General features: G+C 44.0%; 1 protein-coding gene across 1 annotated transcript; it reads left to right on the top strand.

Moving 5' to 3' along the window:
• Positions 1–495: 495 nt before the first annotated feature.
• CLRN2 (clarin 2) lies at positions 496–11,247 on the top strand. Its single transcript, XM_010973015.3, has 3 exons — positions 496–957; positions 6,866–7,045; positions 8,557–11,247. Exons 1-3 carry the CDS (start codon positions 705–707, stop codon positions 8,820–8,822), a joined length of 699 nt encoding a protein of 232 aa, XP_010971317.1. The 5' UTR covers positions 496–704; the 3' UTR covers positions 8,823–11,247.
• The last annotated feature ends 3,066 nt before the right edge of the window (positions 11,248–14,313 follow it).

Raw genomic sequence — 14,313 nt, 5'->3', positions numbered from 1 at the left:
TGCCCCAGCAGTGCCAAACCCCCTCAGGTTTAACGCTGCAATTTTACCCACAGCAGACTCACCTAATGATAAATTCAGGAATCATAAAGCCTTGTTTACACATTTCAATTGAGAACACAGATCACTTCATGGTATTAATAACAGTGCTGGGGATTCTGACAGCAGTGACATTTTAGAGAAAGAAATGCTTGTACATGCATCAAAGAGATCAACATTTGATACTGTGCATTGTTGGCGATATTCAAATGCTAATCATTCCATTTTTGTTTTCCTTCTACTGTACGCATTTTTTTAGAATGGTTAGTGTCTCTTTACAGTCAGATCTACCAGGTTTTGCCTGCTAATAACTTCCTTGTCATTAAGAGGTCCACACCAAGGTTATGTAAATACTTGAAACGCGGAACAATTAAACCGTCAGCTGAAACATTAGTCTGGAGGAAGATATCGGGTTACATCCTTCAGTAACACACTCCTCTACGCTTGAGTCAGGTGAAGACCGTCTCTGTAGAGACTTCCGGATGTGGCTGTAGTAAACATGGGCTGAGGAGGCAGGCACTGAGGGAGGACCAGGAGATGGACCTGAAATCTTGAACTGGTATGTTTGAAAGTGCTGACCTTGGAACAGAGGATTGCTGAGTGTGCGGAAGATGTCAAGGACCCTCGCTACTGCTCGGACACCTGGGGCATGACCTGCACCCCCTAGGATGCCTGGATGGTTCAAAAAGATGTGGTATGGGCTGGCATCCTTACTCAGCTTCTCCTCCTTCATAATGATCATCATTGCCTTGGCGGTGCCCCACTGGCTGAGTGGGAAAATCCTTTGTCAGACTGGAGTGGACCTGGTCAATGCCACGGATCCAGAGCTGGTCAAATTCATTGGGGACATTTACTATGGACTCTTCCGCGGGTGTAAGGTGCGGCAGTGTGGGCTCGGCGGCCGACAGTCCCAGTTCACAAGTGAGTATATTAGGGGCATGAAAGCTGCTTTAGAATACTTATTTTTAAATATTCGTAAGAATGCTTATGTCTAAATGTGTAATTCAAGTGCTGCTTCAGTGTAAGGCATAACGAGGAAGTCCACAGTAAGCCAGGGTTCAGCACCTAGAAGAGACCTTTTTTCCCTGCAGATGCTTACAGAAACACTAGAAATGGGATTGGTGTATATTTGTAGTTGACCTCTGTGAATAATCACTATTAAAATATTGAGTGCTCACCTGTGTCAGACCTTCCACCAAGTGCCTTTCATGGCGTGTCTCTCTTACGCTTTATAACAAATGTATAAAGAAGAAATTGTTACTGTTCCCACTTTGCAGGGGACTACACTGAGGCTTGGAGAGGTGAAATAACTTGCCTGGGGTCACTCGGCCAGGAAACAGAGCCAGATTTTAGACCCCGGTCACACGCAACATGCGTATTCTCAGCCAGTCTGGCCCCCAATGTAGGCTGCCTGCTGAAAGGAATCTTCCACTTCTGTTTATAGAAAAGCTTCATCATCTGAGAGAAAGCAAACGGGTTCTGCGTCTGGGCTCTGGAATCAGTCTATCTGGGTTCAAAGCCCAACCCGGATGTTTCCTGGCAGGGAGACCTGGGGCAAGGCGCTGGGCTGCTATCTGCGAACATGAGTGTGCAGACCAACCCAGCGGCCATCCAGTGTCACGTCAGAGCAGCTCTGACTGTAAACAGGGAAGGAATCCAAGCCCAGCTTATGAAGGGTCTTCTGGGAAGGAAAAACCAAAACAGAAAAGGCAATATTCTGTAAGCCTTAGAATCATACCATTCGATCACTGTGAGAACAGCATCCTACAAAATCTTAATCAACATACGACAAATGCAGAGAGATAGGAATTTGATTCATTATTTGACTTCTATATTTCAGAATTGTAGTTTTTAGAATCCTGGTCAGGGTGAGTATCTTGTTAAACGTATAGAGACAGAAAGCAGGAACCATTGACAAATATAATTATATAAATTGGCATCATTTATACACATGAAGGATATATATATTTGTTATGTACAGCCAAAAAAAATAAATCTCTGGGAATATTTACATTTACCCAGAAATTAAATTAGACCAGGCATATTGGGAAAATAGCTCTGTTAAAAACAAAACATAAAAAGCTGAAAACACACAATATAAACAAAGAAATAAGAAAGGAAATATAAAAATTTTTTAAAAGGACATGTTATAAGGGGACAATGACAACTGTATTCAGTACTTGGTTCAGATCTGGGTCTGTTTGCTATAAAGGACGCCACTGGGACAATTGGTGGAATTTGAACAAGGTGTCAGAATTAAACAGTGGTCATTAGTGTTAACCTAGTGATTTCGATAGTTGTATTGTGGTTTTGAGAGATAATATCCTTTTTGAGGACACAGACCCTGAAGTACTCAGGGATGAAGAGGCAATTTTCCCTCAAGGGTTTAGGAAAGAAAGAATTTTTTTTTTTCTTTGTACCGTTCTTGCAATTTTTCTGAAGTTTGAGATTGTTTTGAAACCACCCACAAAAAGAAAAATTAGGGGGAAAGGGCACAATTTTTTAAATAGTTGTGGATAACTGAAATTAACGAACCTCATGAAAAAAGTTCCACCGCTTGAACAAGGGAGCCACAAATTCAACAGCAGCGATGTTCCAAAGACTTGAATAAGCAAGACAGTGCCCAGGGAATATAATGAAAATAGCCCATACAATTATGTAGTATGCTATATCACATGACCGTCATAACCACCTTCTTACATACTAGATTATTTATCTGTTATGCTTATTATTTATTATCTGTCTCCACCTCTTTAGTGTGTAGTGTCATTAGGACAAGGATCTCATCCATTGGTTGATCCCAAGCCCCTAGAACAGTGCCTGGCCCACAGTAGGTGGTCAGAAACATTGGTTGAATGAACAATGATAAAGAACTTTTAAACTCTTTTGTACTGAATGGTCGTATGCAAGACGCCAGACTTGTGACCTGTGCTATACTAATGAGGCTCAGAGAGGTTAAACAACTTGCTCAAGGTCTCAGAGCTGTGAGTGCTGGAGCCAGGCCCCAACCCAGGACAGCCAACCCCAAAGGTCCTGCCTTTCCACTGTGTATCATTCCTTTGGGAATCTGAGACTGGCAACCTTCCCAAGGGGTAGTGTCACCCTAGTAGTCCTCACCGTTCTCCTGGAATTCAGCCGAGGGTGTTGGGAAGGTGGTGGATGAAGGTGGACTCTCCAGTGTGGGAGGCGGCAGGGTGGACAGCTCCTGTCTGAAATGACCGACGGGCCACCCAAACAACTGGGAGGGAGTGTTAGGTCCCTAGGGCTGCCATAACAAAGTCCCATGAACTCGGTGTCTCAGACACAGAAACGGATTCTCTCACAGTTCTGGAGGTTAGAAATCTGAAATCAGGTTGTCGACAGGGCCGTGCTCCGTCTGAAACCTCTAGAGGGAGCCTTCCTTGCCTCTTCCAGCTTCCGGTAGCCCCAGACATCACTTGGCTTGTGGTAGCGGAACTCCAATCCACACGCGGCGTTCTCCCCACATCTCTCCACACCATCTTCTCTCTGTGCATCTGTCTCTGTGTCCAGATTTCCCCTTCGTATAAGGCCACTGGTCTTACTGGATTAGAGCCCACCCTGGTGACCTCGTTTAAACTCGATTACTTCTGTAAAGATCCTACTTCCAAATAAGGCCATAAGGTGCTGGGGTGGTTAGGACTTCAACCTATTTTTTTGAGGAAAGAACAGAATGCAACCATAACAGAGGGTGTGGGGTGGCAGACAGGGGACCTGGTAGAATTCAGGAAGTCACCAAGCACAATTGCTGTCTCTGGAGAAGCAGCAAAGCAGAGACGGGCTTTGCAGGAGGGCTGGGCAAGACTGCGCCCTTCCACTGCGGTGCTGATTAAACCTGGGCATCCCAGCGCACAGGAGGGTGAACCGCCTCTCACTGGAAGCCATAAGCAAATGAACACTTTCTGTTTGCCCCACTGGAGGGACTCTCTACATGTCCCTTTCCTTCCTCCCTCTTCCTTCACAGAGGGATGCCCACAGGAGACAGCACCCTGGGTCCATCTGTACTCTGCTCTCTGAAGCATCAGAACTGTATGAGGACGTTGTAATTTCAGTTCTGAGGACAATAATATTCAAAACAGTTTTGTTCCTGGCTGCCCGGGGGGGTTGTCCCAGAAGAGAGTATATGAACATCTATTCACAATGCCTTTGGTGTGATTCTTAAAACTTTCACCAGGAGCTGAGGCAAGTGTCCTCCCACGTTTGGTTCCACTTCTTCTGCTCAGGGACACTGCAGCTGTTCTAATATTCTCTAGCACCGGAAGTAGTCTCTCTACCTCTAGATTTACAGCTCCTCAGCCCCACACAACCTGTGTGAAGCAGCTATGGGGTGTATCAGAGTCCCCCCCCCAAGCTGGAATCAGGATATACCTGCTTCTGTCACTCACTGTTGACCCACCCCTCTCCACAGCACTCCTTATGCCCCGAATTCCTGCTCCCCCATCATCGTAATCTGATTACTTCTCAATTTTTTATTAAATCAAATCTGGATATGAGTTCACATCATTATGTGGATACAATTAATTATTTTTAAAATTTGCATTGTGTGATTGTGCTTTAATTCATTAAATCAATCTCCTATTGATTCATATTTTGGGTTTTCTCCAATCTTTTACTACTGTAATCAATATCCATTATATACAGCTTTTTTTTTTAACACATTATATACAGCTTTGAGCACACATGGGCGTGCTTTTCCTAGTAGTGAAATTGCTTTGATAGGTGTTACCTAATTCCCCTCTATGAATTAGCCTGTATAAATTAACATCCCTACAAGGTTTGACAGCAGCTCCTTCCCTACACCGTCATCAGCACAATGTGTTAGCAAACCTTTTCATCTTTGCCAATCACATAGGTGATGATTTTCTATTTTAAGTGTTTGGTGAGGATCATTATGCTGGTTATGTGTCCTAAGGATTGCACGGGCAAGAATGGGGATAATGAAAAAATTAGGTAATCAAGCGTAAGCTACCATGTTTGGAATGAAAAGGAGCTGAGAGTTTGCAACAACAACAACAAAAAAAAAAAAATCTAAAGGACACTGAGCTATAAGGGAACGAAATTAAAGAGAGAAGTCCTGCAGAGACAAATCCCTTGGGAAGGAGTTCAGTTTTCAGGGTAAAGTTTCTGAAGCGGATGAGATAGACATGTGGAGATAAATAGACATGGAAACACAGTACTGGAAAGAAAGTTAGATCAGAACTGCCGATGTTTCCATGGAATGTCTGGAAACTTCTCAGTGGAAAGGATATTTTAAAGGGAGAAGGACAAACGTTCTTGCTCTCAGGCTTGGGAGACACCAGCCTTCTATGAATAAAGGTGGGCAGGTGAGCCAGCAAAGGAGCCAGAGGGGAACGGGGTCAGGGAGCGAGTGGAACCAGGAAAGCTTCGAGTCCTGGTTCCCAAGTTGGGGCAAACACAGGCTGGTCAGTGATATCAAGTAATGAATCAGGGAGGTTGAAGTTCACAAGATGGATCCAGATTTGACCAGGAGGTGTTCAGTAGAACCCTTAGAGTAGTTACAGAGAAAGGGGTATGCCCAGAAGTTCTTTAAGTTTCGTCATTTTAAATCATTCATTTATAGCAACTGAAATCAGTGACTCTGAACTCTGTATACCGTGTGGTATATAGGACTACGGTCCTAGACAGAGTTCAGGGTGCCCTTGCCCAAACACAAGGGACTAAATGTCTCCAAGCCTGTGGGGAAAGGGGTTTAATAAAATCTACTTCGTATCCCTGTCATAAGGATTGGATGAGATGACAGATGTAGAGGGCTTGGCCCATAACTGTGCTCGGTAAATGTTGATTACACTCAACTCATGTACAGCTGTTGCTATCCCCATTACACTGATGAGGAAACTGAGGCCTGAGAAGGCACATGACTTTTCCCAATTCAGAGAGTAAAAACCACCACAACAACCACGGCCGCCATTTTTGAGAACTGACTCTTAGACAATATTTAAAGACTCCACTACGGTATATCATTGAATCTTCACAGCTAGTACTTGGTGGCAAACACAGAGAAAAACAAACCCAAGTTAATATTTCACTAAATTATCCTGCCACATTAATATGGCAAATTAATATTCTAATAAAGTGCTCTGTGCAACATGAGAACTAAATGCCCATCATACAGGGGTAATTGATGTCTGGCTCACTGAGTCATTATGAGGACTCCAAGGTGATGCTCCTGGCTTCACGACAGGACCCTGTCCTAGCAGGATTATTCTTATGCACTTCACTTGTCCCCTTCAGCATTGTCAGATGTGTAGGAGAAGGAGGGTTTAGAAAATCCTATTTTAAATTGTGGCAAGTCAGCAAAGCTGGGATTTGAACCCCGAACTTTGGGTGCCTGATCTAGGCTTCCCTTTGCTACACCTTTCACTCTTCAAGTAACACCTGAGACTGCTTCTGCCTCCCTGATTTAATGAAGGCTACTCTGACCCAGATTAAAGCTTTGTGATCTGCCTTCTCAGACGGATTCTCTTGCCAGCCTCCTTTGCTAAAGAGACACCATCTGGGGCCCGTGTGGGTCAGCTCACACCAGACCCCAGACATGCGAGGTCAGTGCAACTTAAATGCCCAGCTGGGGCACATTTTGATTTTGCCTCCACCCCAAGAAAGAGAAGTGTTGGCCAAGGAACAAGCGGCAAATCTGAAGCTATGAATTCATCTCAGGAAGTCTTCTGCTTTTTGAAAGCCCAGCACTTGACCTCACTCCCCTCTACTAAGACCTTCATGGTGAGCAAGCTTGGCCGTATGGACTCGAGCCGAGCTCTGACCCTGACGTGTTGGCTGTGTCTTCTCTCCACAGTCTTCCCGCACCTGCTGAAGGAGCTCAGCGCGGGCCTGCACATGACCATCCTGCTGCTCCTCTCCCTGGCCCTGGCGCTGGCGCTGGTCAGCATGGGCTACGCCATTCTCAACATGGTCCAGGTTCCGTACCGAGCAGTCAACGGCCCCGGGGGCATCTGCCTGTGGAATGTCCTTGCAGGTGAGGAAGGTCCCAGGGGAGAGAGACTCCTGTCCATGCCATCACGGGGCTGAGTTCCAAGCAGAGGGGCAGAAGGTGTGAAGGAAGTAAAATGCCCCCCCCAAACCTTCACTTCCTTGGGTCTCTTACCTTCTTAATAGACATGAATGTCCTTTTCACCAAAAGTTGCAGCATCTCTGTCAACATAAGAACCAAATTGTCAGCATACCTGAGTGGCTGAGGACTTGGAGCAGCAAAGAGGGGGTGATGAGAGAAGAGAGAAGACAGAGCTGGGGATGGAGAGGCAGGGGCTGTAGAAGGAGTGAGGAGGCAGGGCTGCTGCTGTGAGGCTGGAGGAACCTCACCAACGACAGAAAAGAAGGGACCTGGGGGTTTTCATGCCTTATTTCCTACAAACCTCACAGCCTCCCTGTATGGTGGTATTATTACCATATTTACAGATGAAGAGCCTGAGGCTCAGAGAAGTTAAAAGATGCACCAAAAGTCACACAGCAATAAGTTTCAGAGGTGGAATTCCAACCCATGTATAATTGAGTCTAAATTTTTTTTGTCTTTTCATTAATCTATGGTGGCATTTATGACCATTGTGACCTATTTTCCAAGACAAAACATGTATGTGTGAGTGTGTGTGTGTGTGTGTGTGTGTGTGCGTTGATTTGGGAGAATATACTGATATGCAGAAATTCATTCACATTTAGTTATGCACTGAAAAAAATCACCTGTAATGAAAGTAACAAAATCCCAAGAATGATTTCAGGAAACCAAGGTCCCAAGTTCAAGGCATCCTTATGGCCAAAACCCCTCACTACCTTTACCTTATACAGGATGACCATGAAGTATAAAAATAGGTAATGTTGTTTTATCATGCATGGCATAATATTTTATTATGTAATGGCATAATAAATGTGTTTTTAAATATTAATTAAAATCAAGGCAGTAGAAAAGTAGAGAGAAAGGGAGAGAGAGATGAAGAGAGAAAGAGAAACAGAGGGAACCCAGAAGGTCAAAGTCTGAAGCCACAGGTAGGGAAGCATGTGAGGTTTGAAATCTTTCCAATTTCCTCTCTCTACTTCCCTTTCCTCCTCCACTTCACCCTCCTTATCCTTAAGCTTGGAAAGAGGACAAAGAGGAGAGAATAGTCTAACTCTCTGTTAACCCCCTAGTCCACCCAGTAGGACGTTCTAACACCTTCCCACACAGTCCTCAGGGTCTACATACAAATGCTGAAAAGTTTAGAGACATGTGCACACCTTCGCTGGGTCAGGGAAAAATCAGAGGGGTCTAGAGTCAAAGTCAATGTGATGCGAAGCTTATCCTGTGTCTCCCAACACCTCTCACCCCTCACACTGGATTATCTGCTGCTTTTAAAAGCAAATGAAAATTTGTGTCGCCCTAAGAATGTTTTAAACCCCAAGCAAGTTGGTGGCCTGTGCCACAGACATGCCCCCTCACGTCTAGTCATCAAATTGTAAAAAGGAGCTGTGAACGAGGGCATCCTTTTTGTGTTTCAGGCGGAGTGGTGGCTCTGGCCCTCGCCAGCTTCATGGCTGCGGTGAAATTTCACGACCTGACCGAGCGAATCGCCAACTTTCAGGAGAAGTTCTTTCACTTCGTGGTGGTGGAGGAACAGTACGAAGAGTCGTTCTGGATCTGCGTGGCCAGCGCCTCGGCCCACGCCACTAACTTGGTGGTGGTGGCCATCAGTCAAATTCCCCTCCCGGAGATTAAGACCAAAATAGAAGAGGCCACGGTCACGGCCGAGGATATCTTGTATTAATAGCCTTCTCCTAACTCAGTTCTGTACTGTGAAAGGAGACCTCTTTTTCTTTCTTTTTTTTTTTTTCTTTTTTATTTTGCAGGCATCACAGTCCAGAACGTCTATGTTCTTGGCAGTAAAAAGGAAGTGGAAGGAGGAAAAGGTGGTCCCTGGGCCAGAAAAGAAACTCCAAACTCCTGGCATCCCTGCACTTCTCTCTCACTGACCTTGGAGTTAGTCTGCCACTTGCCTGCCTTGTGTGACATTGGACAATTCAATTCATGTCTACTTCTCAGTTTCTCCATCTGTAAAATGGGGATATTAATGACCTCACAATGAGGTCTGAATGAGTGATAATGTTGCCAGCCTTCATATATTATAGAGGTCCCCACACATATAAGGTACTATACACTCCAGGAAATGTCTAGAGCCCATTGGTATCGTCTACACAATATTAGGGGGGATGCACAGAGGAGTAGGATAACGTCCCTGGCCTCCAGAAACACCTAGTCTTTCCACACGACACAGGAATCAGATAGCAACCGTAACACTAAGAATGAAAATAAGTCCCATTTTTCTGAGTGGTTACTACATGCAGTTTTAAAAGTTTTACATGTAGTAAGTCATCGAGTCCTCACTATAAACTCAGATTGTCGATATAGTCCCATTTCACAGATGAAGAAGCTAAGGCATAAAGAGATTGGGTAACTTGCCCAGGTCAGGAATTAAATGGAGGAAGTCTAGAGCCAGAGTTTACACTTTTAACCACTTTGCTAATCTGACGTTTGACGTACAAGCCATTGCAAGGCCATGTGATCAGTGTTATAACAGGACATGCAGAAAAGACCCACAAAGGAATCAGTTCTTCAGGATGGGATGTGGTATTAAAGATAGTATCACAGAGTTGACACTTGATCTGAGCTTTGAAAGATGAGGAGAATTTTTCCAGTGGTGAGGGAAGCAAGGTTGGAAAAGAGCATTCCAGGATGAGTCAGTAATGAAGCAGAGACGCAAGGCAGGAAACTACAAAGAGGGCTGGGTAGTATGTGAATTGCCAGTGGGGTTAGAACATTGCTCTAATTCAGCTGTCAGATGAACCCAGCTGTTCTGTGTTCGATTTTTGCTAAGTGGTTCTCTGGTGGTTAATTTTTTGTGTCAGCTTGGCTAGGCCACGGTACCCTCATATTGGTCAAGTATTATTTTAGATGTTTCTGTGAAGGGATTTTTTGGATGGGGTTAATCAGTAGACATTAAGCAAAGCAGATTGCCCTCCATAATGTGGGAGGGTCTCATCCAATCAGTGGAAGGCTTTAAGAAAAGGACTGCCCTCCCCCAGGGAGAGGGAATTCTGCCAGCAAACTGCCACCAGACTCAAACTGCAGCTCTTCCCCAGATCTCCAGACTGCCAGCCTAGCTACCCTGCAGATTTTGGATTTGCCAGTCTTCACAATCATGTGAGCCAATTCTGCATGATAAATCTCTTTCTCATGCGTGCGTGCGTACACACACACACACACATCCTCTTGCTTCTATTTCTTTAGAGAACACTCACTCATCTGGGTACACAACTCATTATTAATTCATTTTCCCACGATGCCAGCTGGGGCGAATCCTTCCCCAGCTCTCCCATCCTCATGCCAAGTAAAAGTTATCTAATCCCCCCAAATTAGCTTCATCTGAAATGATACCTGATTTGGACTCACTCTCTCTTTCCTTAACACTGAGCTTCAGAAAGTTTCCATGGCATCGCTTCCATTCTGTTCTAACCCCGAGTGCTTCCCTGCTGTGCTCCTCTGTGCCTTCCAGGGCTCCCCCTCCCCGCGCCACCCAGACACAGCTTCAGTCCTATTTCGCAGACTGACATCACTCATCAAATATGCAGGTGGCACATGGCTGGAAGGGATCGTTGACGTGGTAAGAGATAGATCCCAAAGATAGGGACAGACTGCAATGCTGCCTTGAAAACAAGTGGAAATGTCAGTGTTCCATCAAGTTGAACATAAAGCCCTGCTGATGGGGATTTTTTAAAATCAATAACATAAACAGAAGACTCTGGCAACAGTTTATATGACAAACATCTGAGGGTCTTGGAACATTAATTCATTCATTCTACAAGTATTGAAACTTCTGGTAGTAGAGCAGTGAACAGACAAAAATTCCTGCCCTCCAGAGATTTCATTCTCCAAGCAGCTGGGTGCTGGAGACAGTCAGGTTCAGTCTGGAAGACATCTCTCAGGGCTACTACAGAAGAGATTCCTACGTGAAATTTTGTGAGTTTGTTACAGGTGAGGGGAGGAGTGGGAAGGGGGGAGAATAAATATCTGGGTCACGATACACTCAAAGGTAGAGAATACATTTTATGGGTGTATTTTGGTTATAGTTAATCTGGTCATTTTATGAGTAAGGAAAAAAATAATAATAAATGCCCAATCCAGTTTGAATTTAACCCAGTCTGACTGTTTATACTTGGATACAGTGCCCAGACTCTCTGGGATAAAACGGCTGGCTCCTCAGATAACCCTTCTGTCCCAAAGGTTCTGGGGTTAAGGGAGAAGGAGGCACGTGCACACATACTCCTGATCTCTGGGGAGCATCCCCTTGTCTCCTGATGGTTCTGGGGGTACACTGGCAGGGCTCACTGGGCTCCTGCCCCCTGGCTGCGGCTTGCCCTGCCAGCCTTCCCAGGGCAGCCTGAGGGTGCAATAATTTATGAAATGTTTTTTCAACTGGTCAGAGCCCATTCGCTGCCTAGAAGACTTGTCCTCGTCTTGGATCCTACCGGCTGCAGACGCCTGAGTGACCACCAAGTCCTCCCTCCGGGTCTCCTGTCTGGTCCACATCCAGGCTCTGCTGCGAAGCCTCCCACCTGCTTTGGCAGCCTGGGAGCCCCACGTGGTGTCAACACTGCATCCTGCCCCAGAGGTCCTGGGGATGCCTCCCCATTCACACACATGAAGTAACTAAGGTGATTCCTAGGTCCTTATTCCCCGCTCCAAATCGCCGACTTAAGAGATTCCCTACTGCTAATATGACCAAGTCTAAATATGAAATTAATTTGATTTAAAAAATCAAGTCTCTGCAAAATATTAACAACTGTTAAATTTAGATAATGGGTATTCATTACACTACTCTATTTTTCCTCATGTTTGAAAATTTTAATAAATAAGAGGTAAAATAAAGAAGCAGAAAGAGTAAACATAGACACACACTAATTAAGTCTCTGTTTCTCAAAATCACCAGAATGAGCTGTGAGTGTCTAATTGGTACCACAATTTAGAAAATTTTTGCTTGGAGTGGAGTGCTCACTTATATCACCTACGTGAAGTTCAAATACTTACATATTATGCCGAGTATATCTTTGGAAATCTTAGATTGGTAGAAGGAGACTAGGCAAGACACAGGGAATCACAAAAGTGAACAGCAGCTTCAGGGCTGGAGAGGGACATAGCCACTCAGAGAGGTCCCTGTGCCCATTTTATTTATTATTTTTCTTTTGTCAGGGGAGGTCACTAGGTCTATGTATTTATTATTAGTTTTGAGTTTTTTTTAATGGACGGACTGGGGATTGAACCCAAGACCTAGTGCATGCTAAGTGTATGCTCTACCATTTGAAATATACCCTCCCTACTCCTGTGCCCATTTTAGATTAATTTTTATGCATGAAAGATCTCTCATCTTCTTCCTCTATCTCCCTCTTCTCCTCCTTCCTCCTCATCATTCTCATCTTCCGCCTCATCCTTCTCCTTTTAGTTGTGGTTGTTAAACTAAGAGTACAGCTTTATAAGACACCCATGTAACTATGACACACATGCAACTCTTACCAATTAAATTAGGCCTTGTGCTCTCCCTTGCTCAAATGATCTCACTTTCTGTTCTACTGCAAGGTCAACAACTAGTGAACAAACAGAGTCACAATTTGACATGAATAAGCTCCAGTCCTTACTGAGCATTGCCTCATGCCAGGCTTTGTGCTAAGTACTCCACACACATTATCTTCTTCAACCTCAAAACAAACAAACAAACCCTGAGAATGATTACTCTTATTACCAGTTTTTGAGGTAAAGAACTAGAAACCTAGGCCACATATGACAAAGCCAACATCATACTACAACCAACATCATACTCAGCAGTGAAATGCTGACAGCATTTCCTATAAGTTAGGAACAAGATGAATACCCACTCTCACCCTTTTATTCAACATAGTATTGGAAGCCCTAGCCACAGCAATCAGACAAGAAAAAGAAATAAGTCATCCAAATTGGAAGGAAGAAGTTAAACTGTAGCTGTTTGCAGATGACATGATATTATATATATAGAAAGTTCTAAAGATGTCACCAAAAAACTATTAGAGCTGATAAATGAATTCAGTAAAGTTAGAATACTGTGAACCTAAAGTTCTTGTAACTGTTCCTACACTGTATATAAACAGAGTATGGCTCCAAATCAATTGGAGAAAACTTCAAGGAAACAGCTATGAAAACAACAACTGGGCTGTCACAGTGATTTGGGGAGAACAACTGAACTCCCACTGGGATGAGGACACTGATCACCCACCTGGAGGACTGACCAGCACCAGAACTCCACTTGCCAACCTCTTCCTCAACAAAGCAACAGAGGGAAGTGAGAAGAGGGCATTGGCAGACTGCAGCAACTGCTAGAAAAATCAAACACACTCCACGTCATCAGGTGCTTGGTTGCCAAGCACTTGGTCAAAAGCTAACTGAACTTAAATTTTGAGAGTCTTCAATTTTGGGATTTATCAGAAACATATTCTCTGGGATTTTCTTTCAGGAAAAATGTATTATCATTGGTGGATGTGATATATCCTTGCTGATTTTAACTTTGAGTGACAATCAATGGTGTGTTGTTTATAGAAAAGACAATGCAATGAGTTACATCATGAAGTGATGAGCAATTTTTTTTAAATCCTCTTATCTTCACCCAACACTTTATAGCAGCTTGATTGAGAATTAGTTTATACACCATAAATTTCAGTCATTTAAAGTGTTTGACCCAGAGGGAAGGTATAGCTCGGTGGTAGAATTTGTGGTTAGCATGCATGAGGTCCTGGGTTCAATTTCCAGTACCTGCATTGAAAAACAATAATAACTATACAAATAAAGAAATCTAATTACCCCTAAAGTAAACCTCTGGCCCATTAGCAGCCATTCTCCATTACCTTCCCAGCTCAGTCCTAGACAACCACTAATCCACTTTCCGTCATATGGACTGGCCCACTCTGGACATGTTATATAACTGGACCTATACAATATGTGGGTTTGGGGACCATTTTCTTTCACTTTGCCTAACGTTGTCAAGGTTCATCCATGTTGTAGCACAATGTCCCAACACTGTAACTTTTGTATGCCTTCATTGCGCCCCCAATTGTACACTGTGTACTTATTTTCATTCCCCATTCTTCACATAAAAATATCAAAGCTGTTTTTTTTAATTTCTACATTGTCTTCTTTGTAACTTCTGGTGAATATATCAGTATCGAAACTCACAGGCA

The sequence above is a fragment of the Camelus bactrianus genome, chromosome 2, assembly GCF_048773025.1.
Source record: "Camelus bactrianus isolate YW-2024 breed Bactrian camel chromosome 2, ASM4877302v1, whole genome shotgun sequence".
Lineage (NCBI taxonomy): Eukaryota > Metazoa > Chordata > Mammalia > Artiodactyla > Camelidae > Camelus > Camelus bactrianus.
This window is presented reverse-complemented; position numbering and strand designations above follow the sequence as displayed.

What these genes read in the sequence shown, in the direction of transcription:
- CLRN2 (XM_010973015.3), top strand. Translation starts at nt 705, where the DNA reads ATGCCTGGATGGTTCAAAAAGATGTGGTATGGGCTGGCATCCTTACTC. An exon ending in CCGACAGTCCCAGTTCACAA is followed by an intron (nt 958 to 6,865) that starts GTGAGTATATTA and finishes TTCTCTCCACAG; the next exon opens with TCTTCCCGCACCTGCTGAAG. An exon ending in CCTGTGGAATGTCCTTGCAG is followed by an intron (nt 7,046 to 8,556) that starts GTGAGGAAGGTC and finishes TTTGTGTTTCAG; the next exon opens with GCGGAGTGGTGGCTCTGGCC.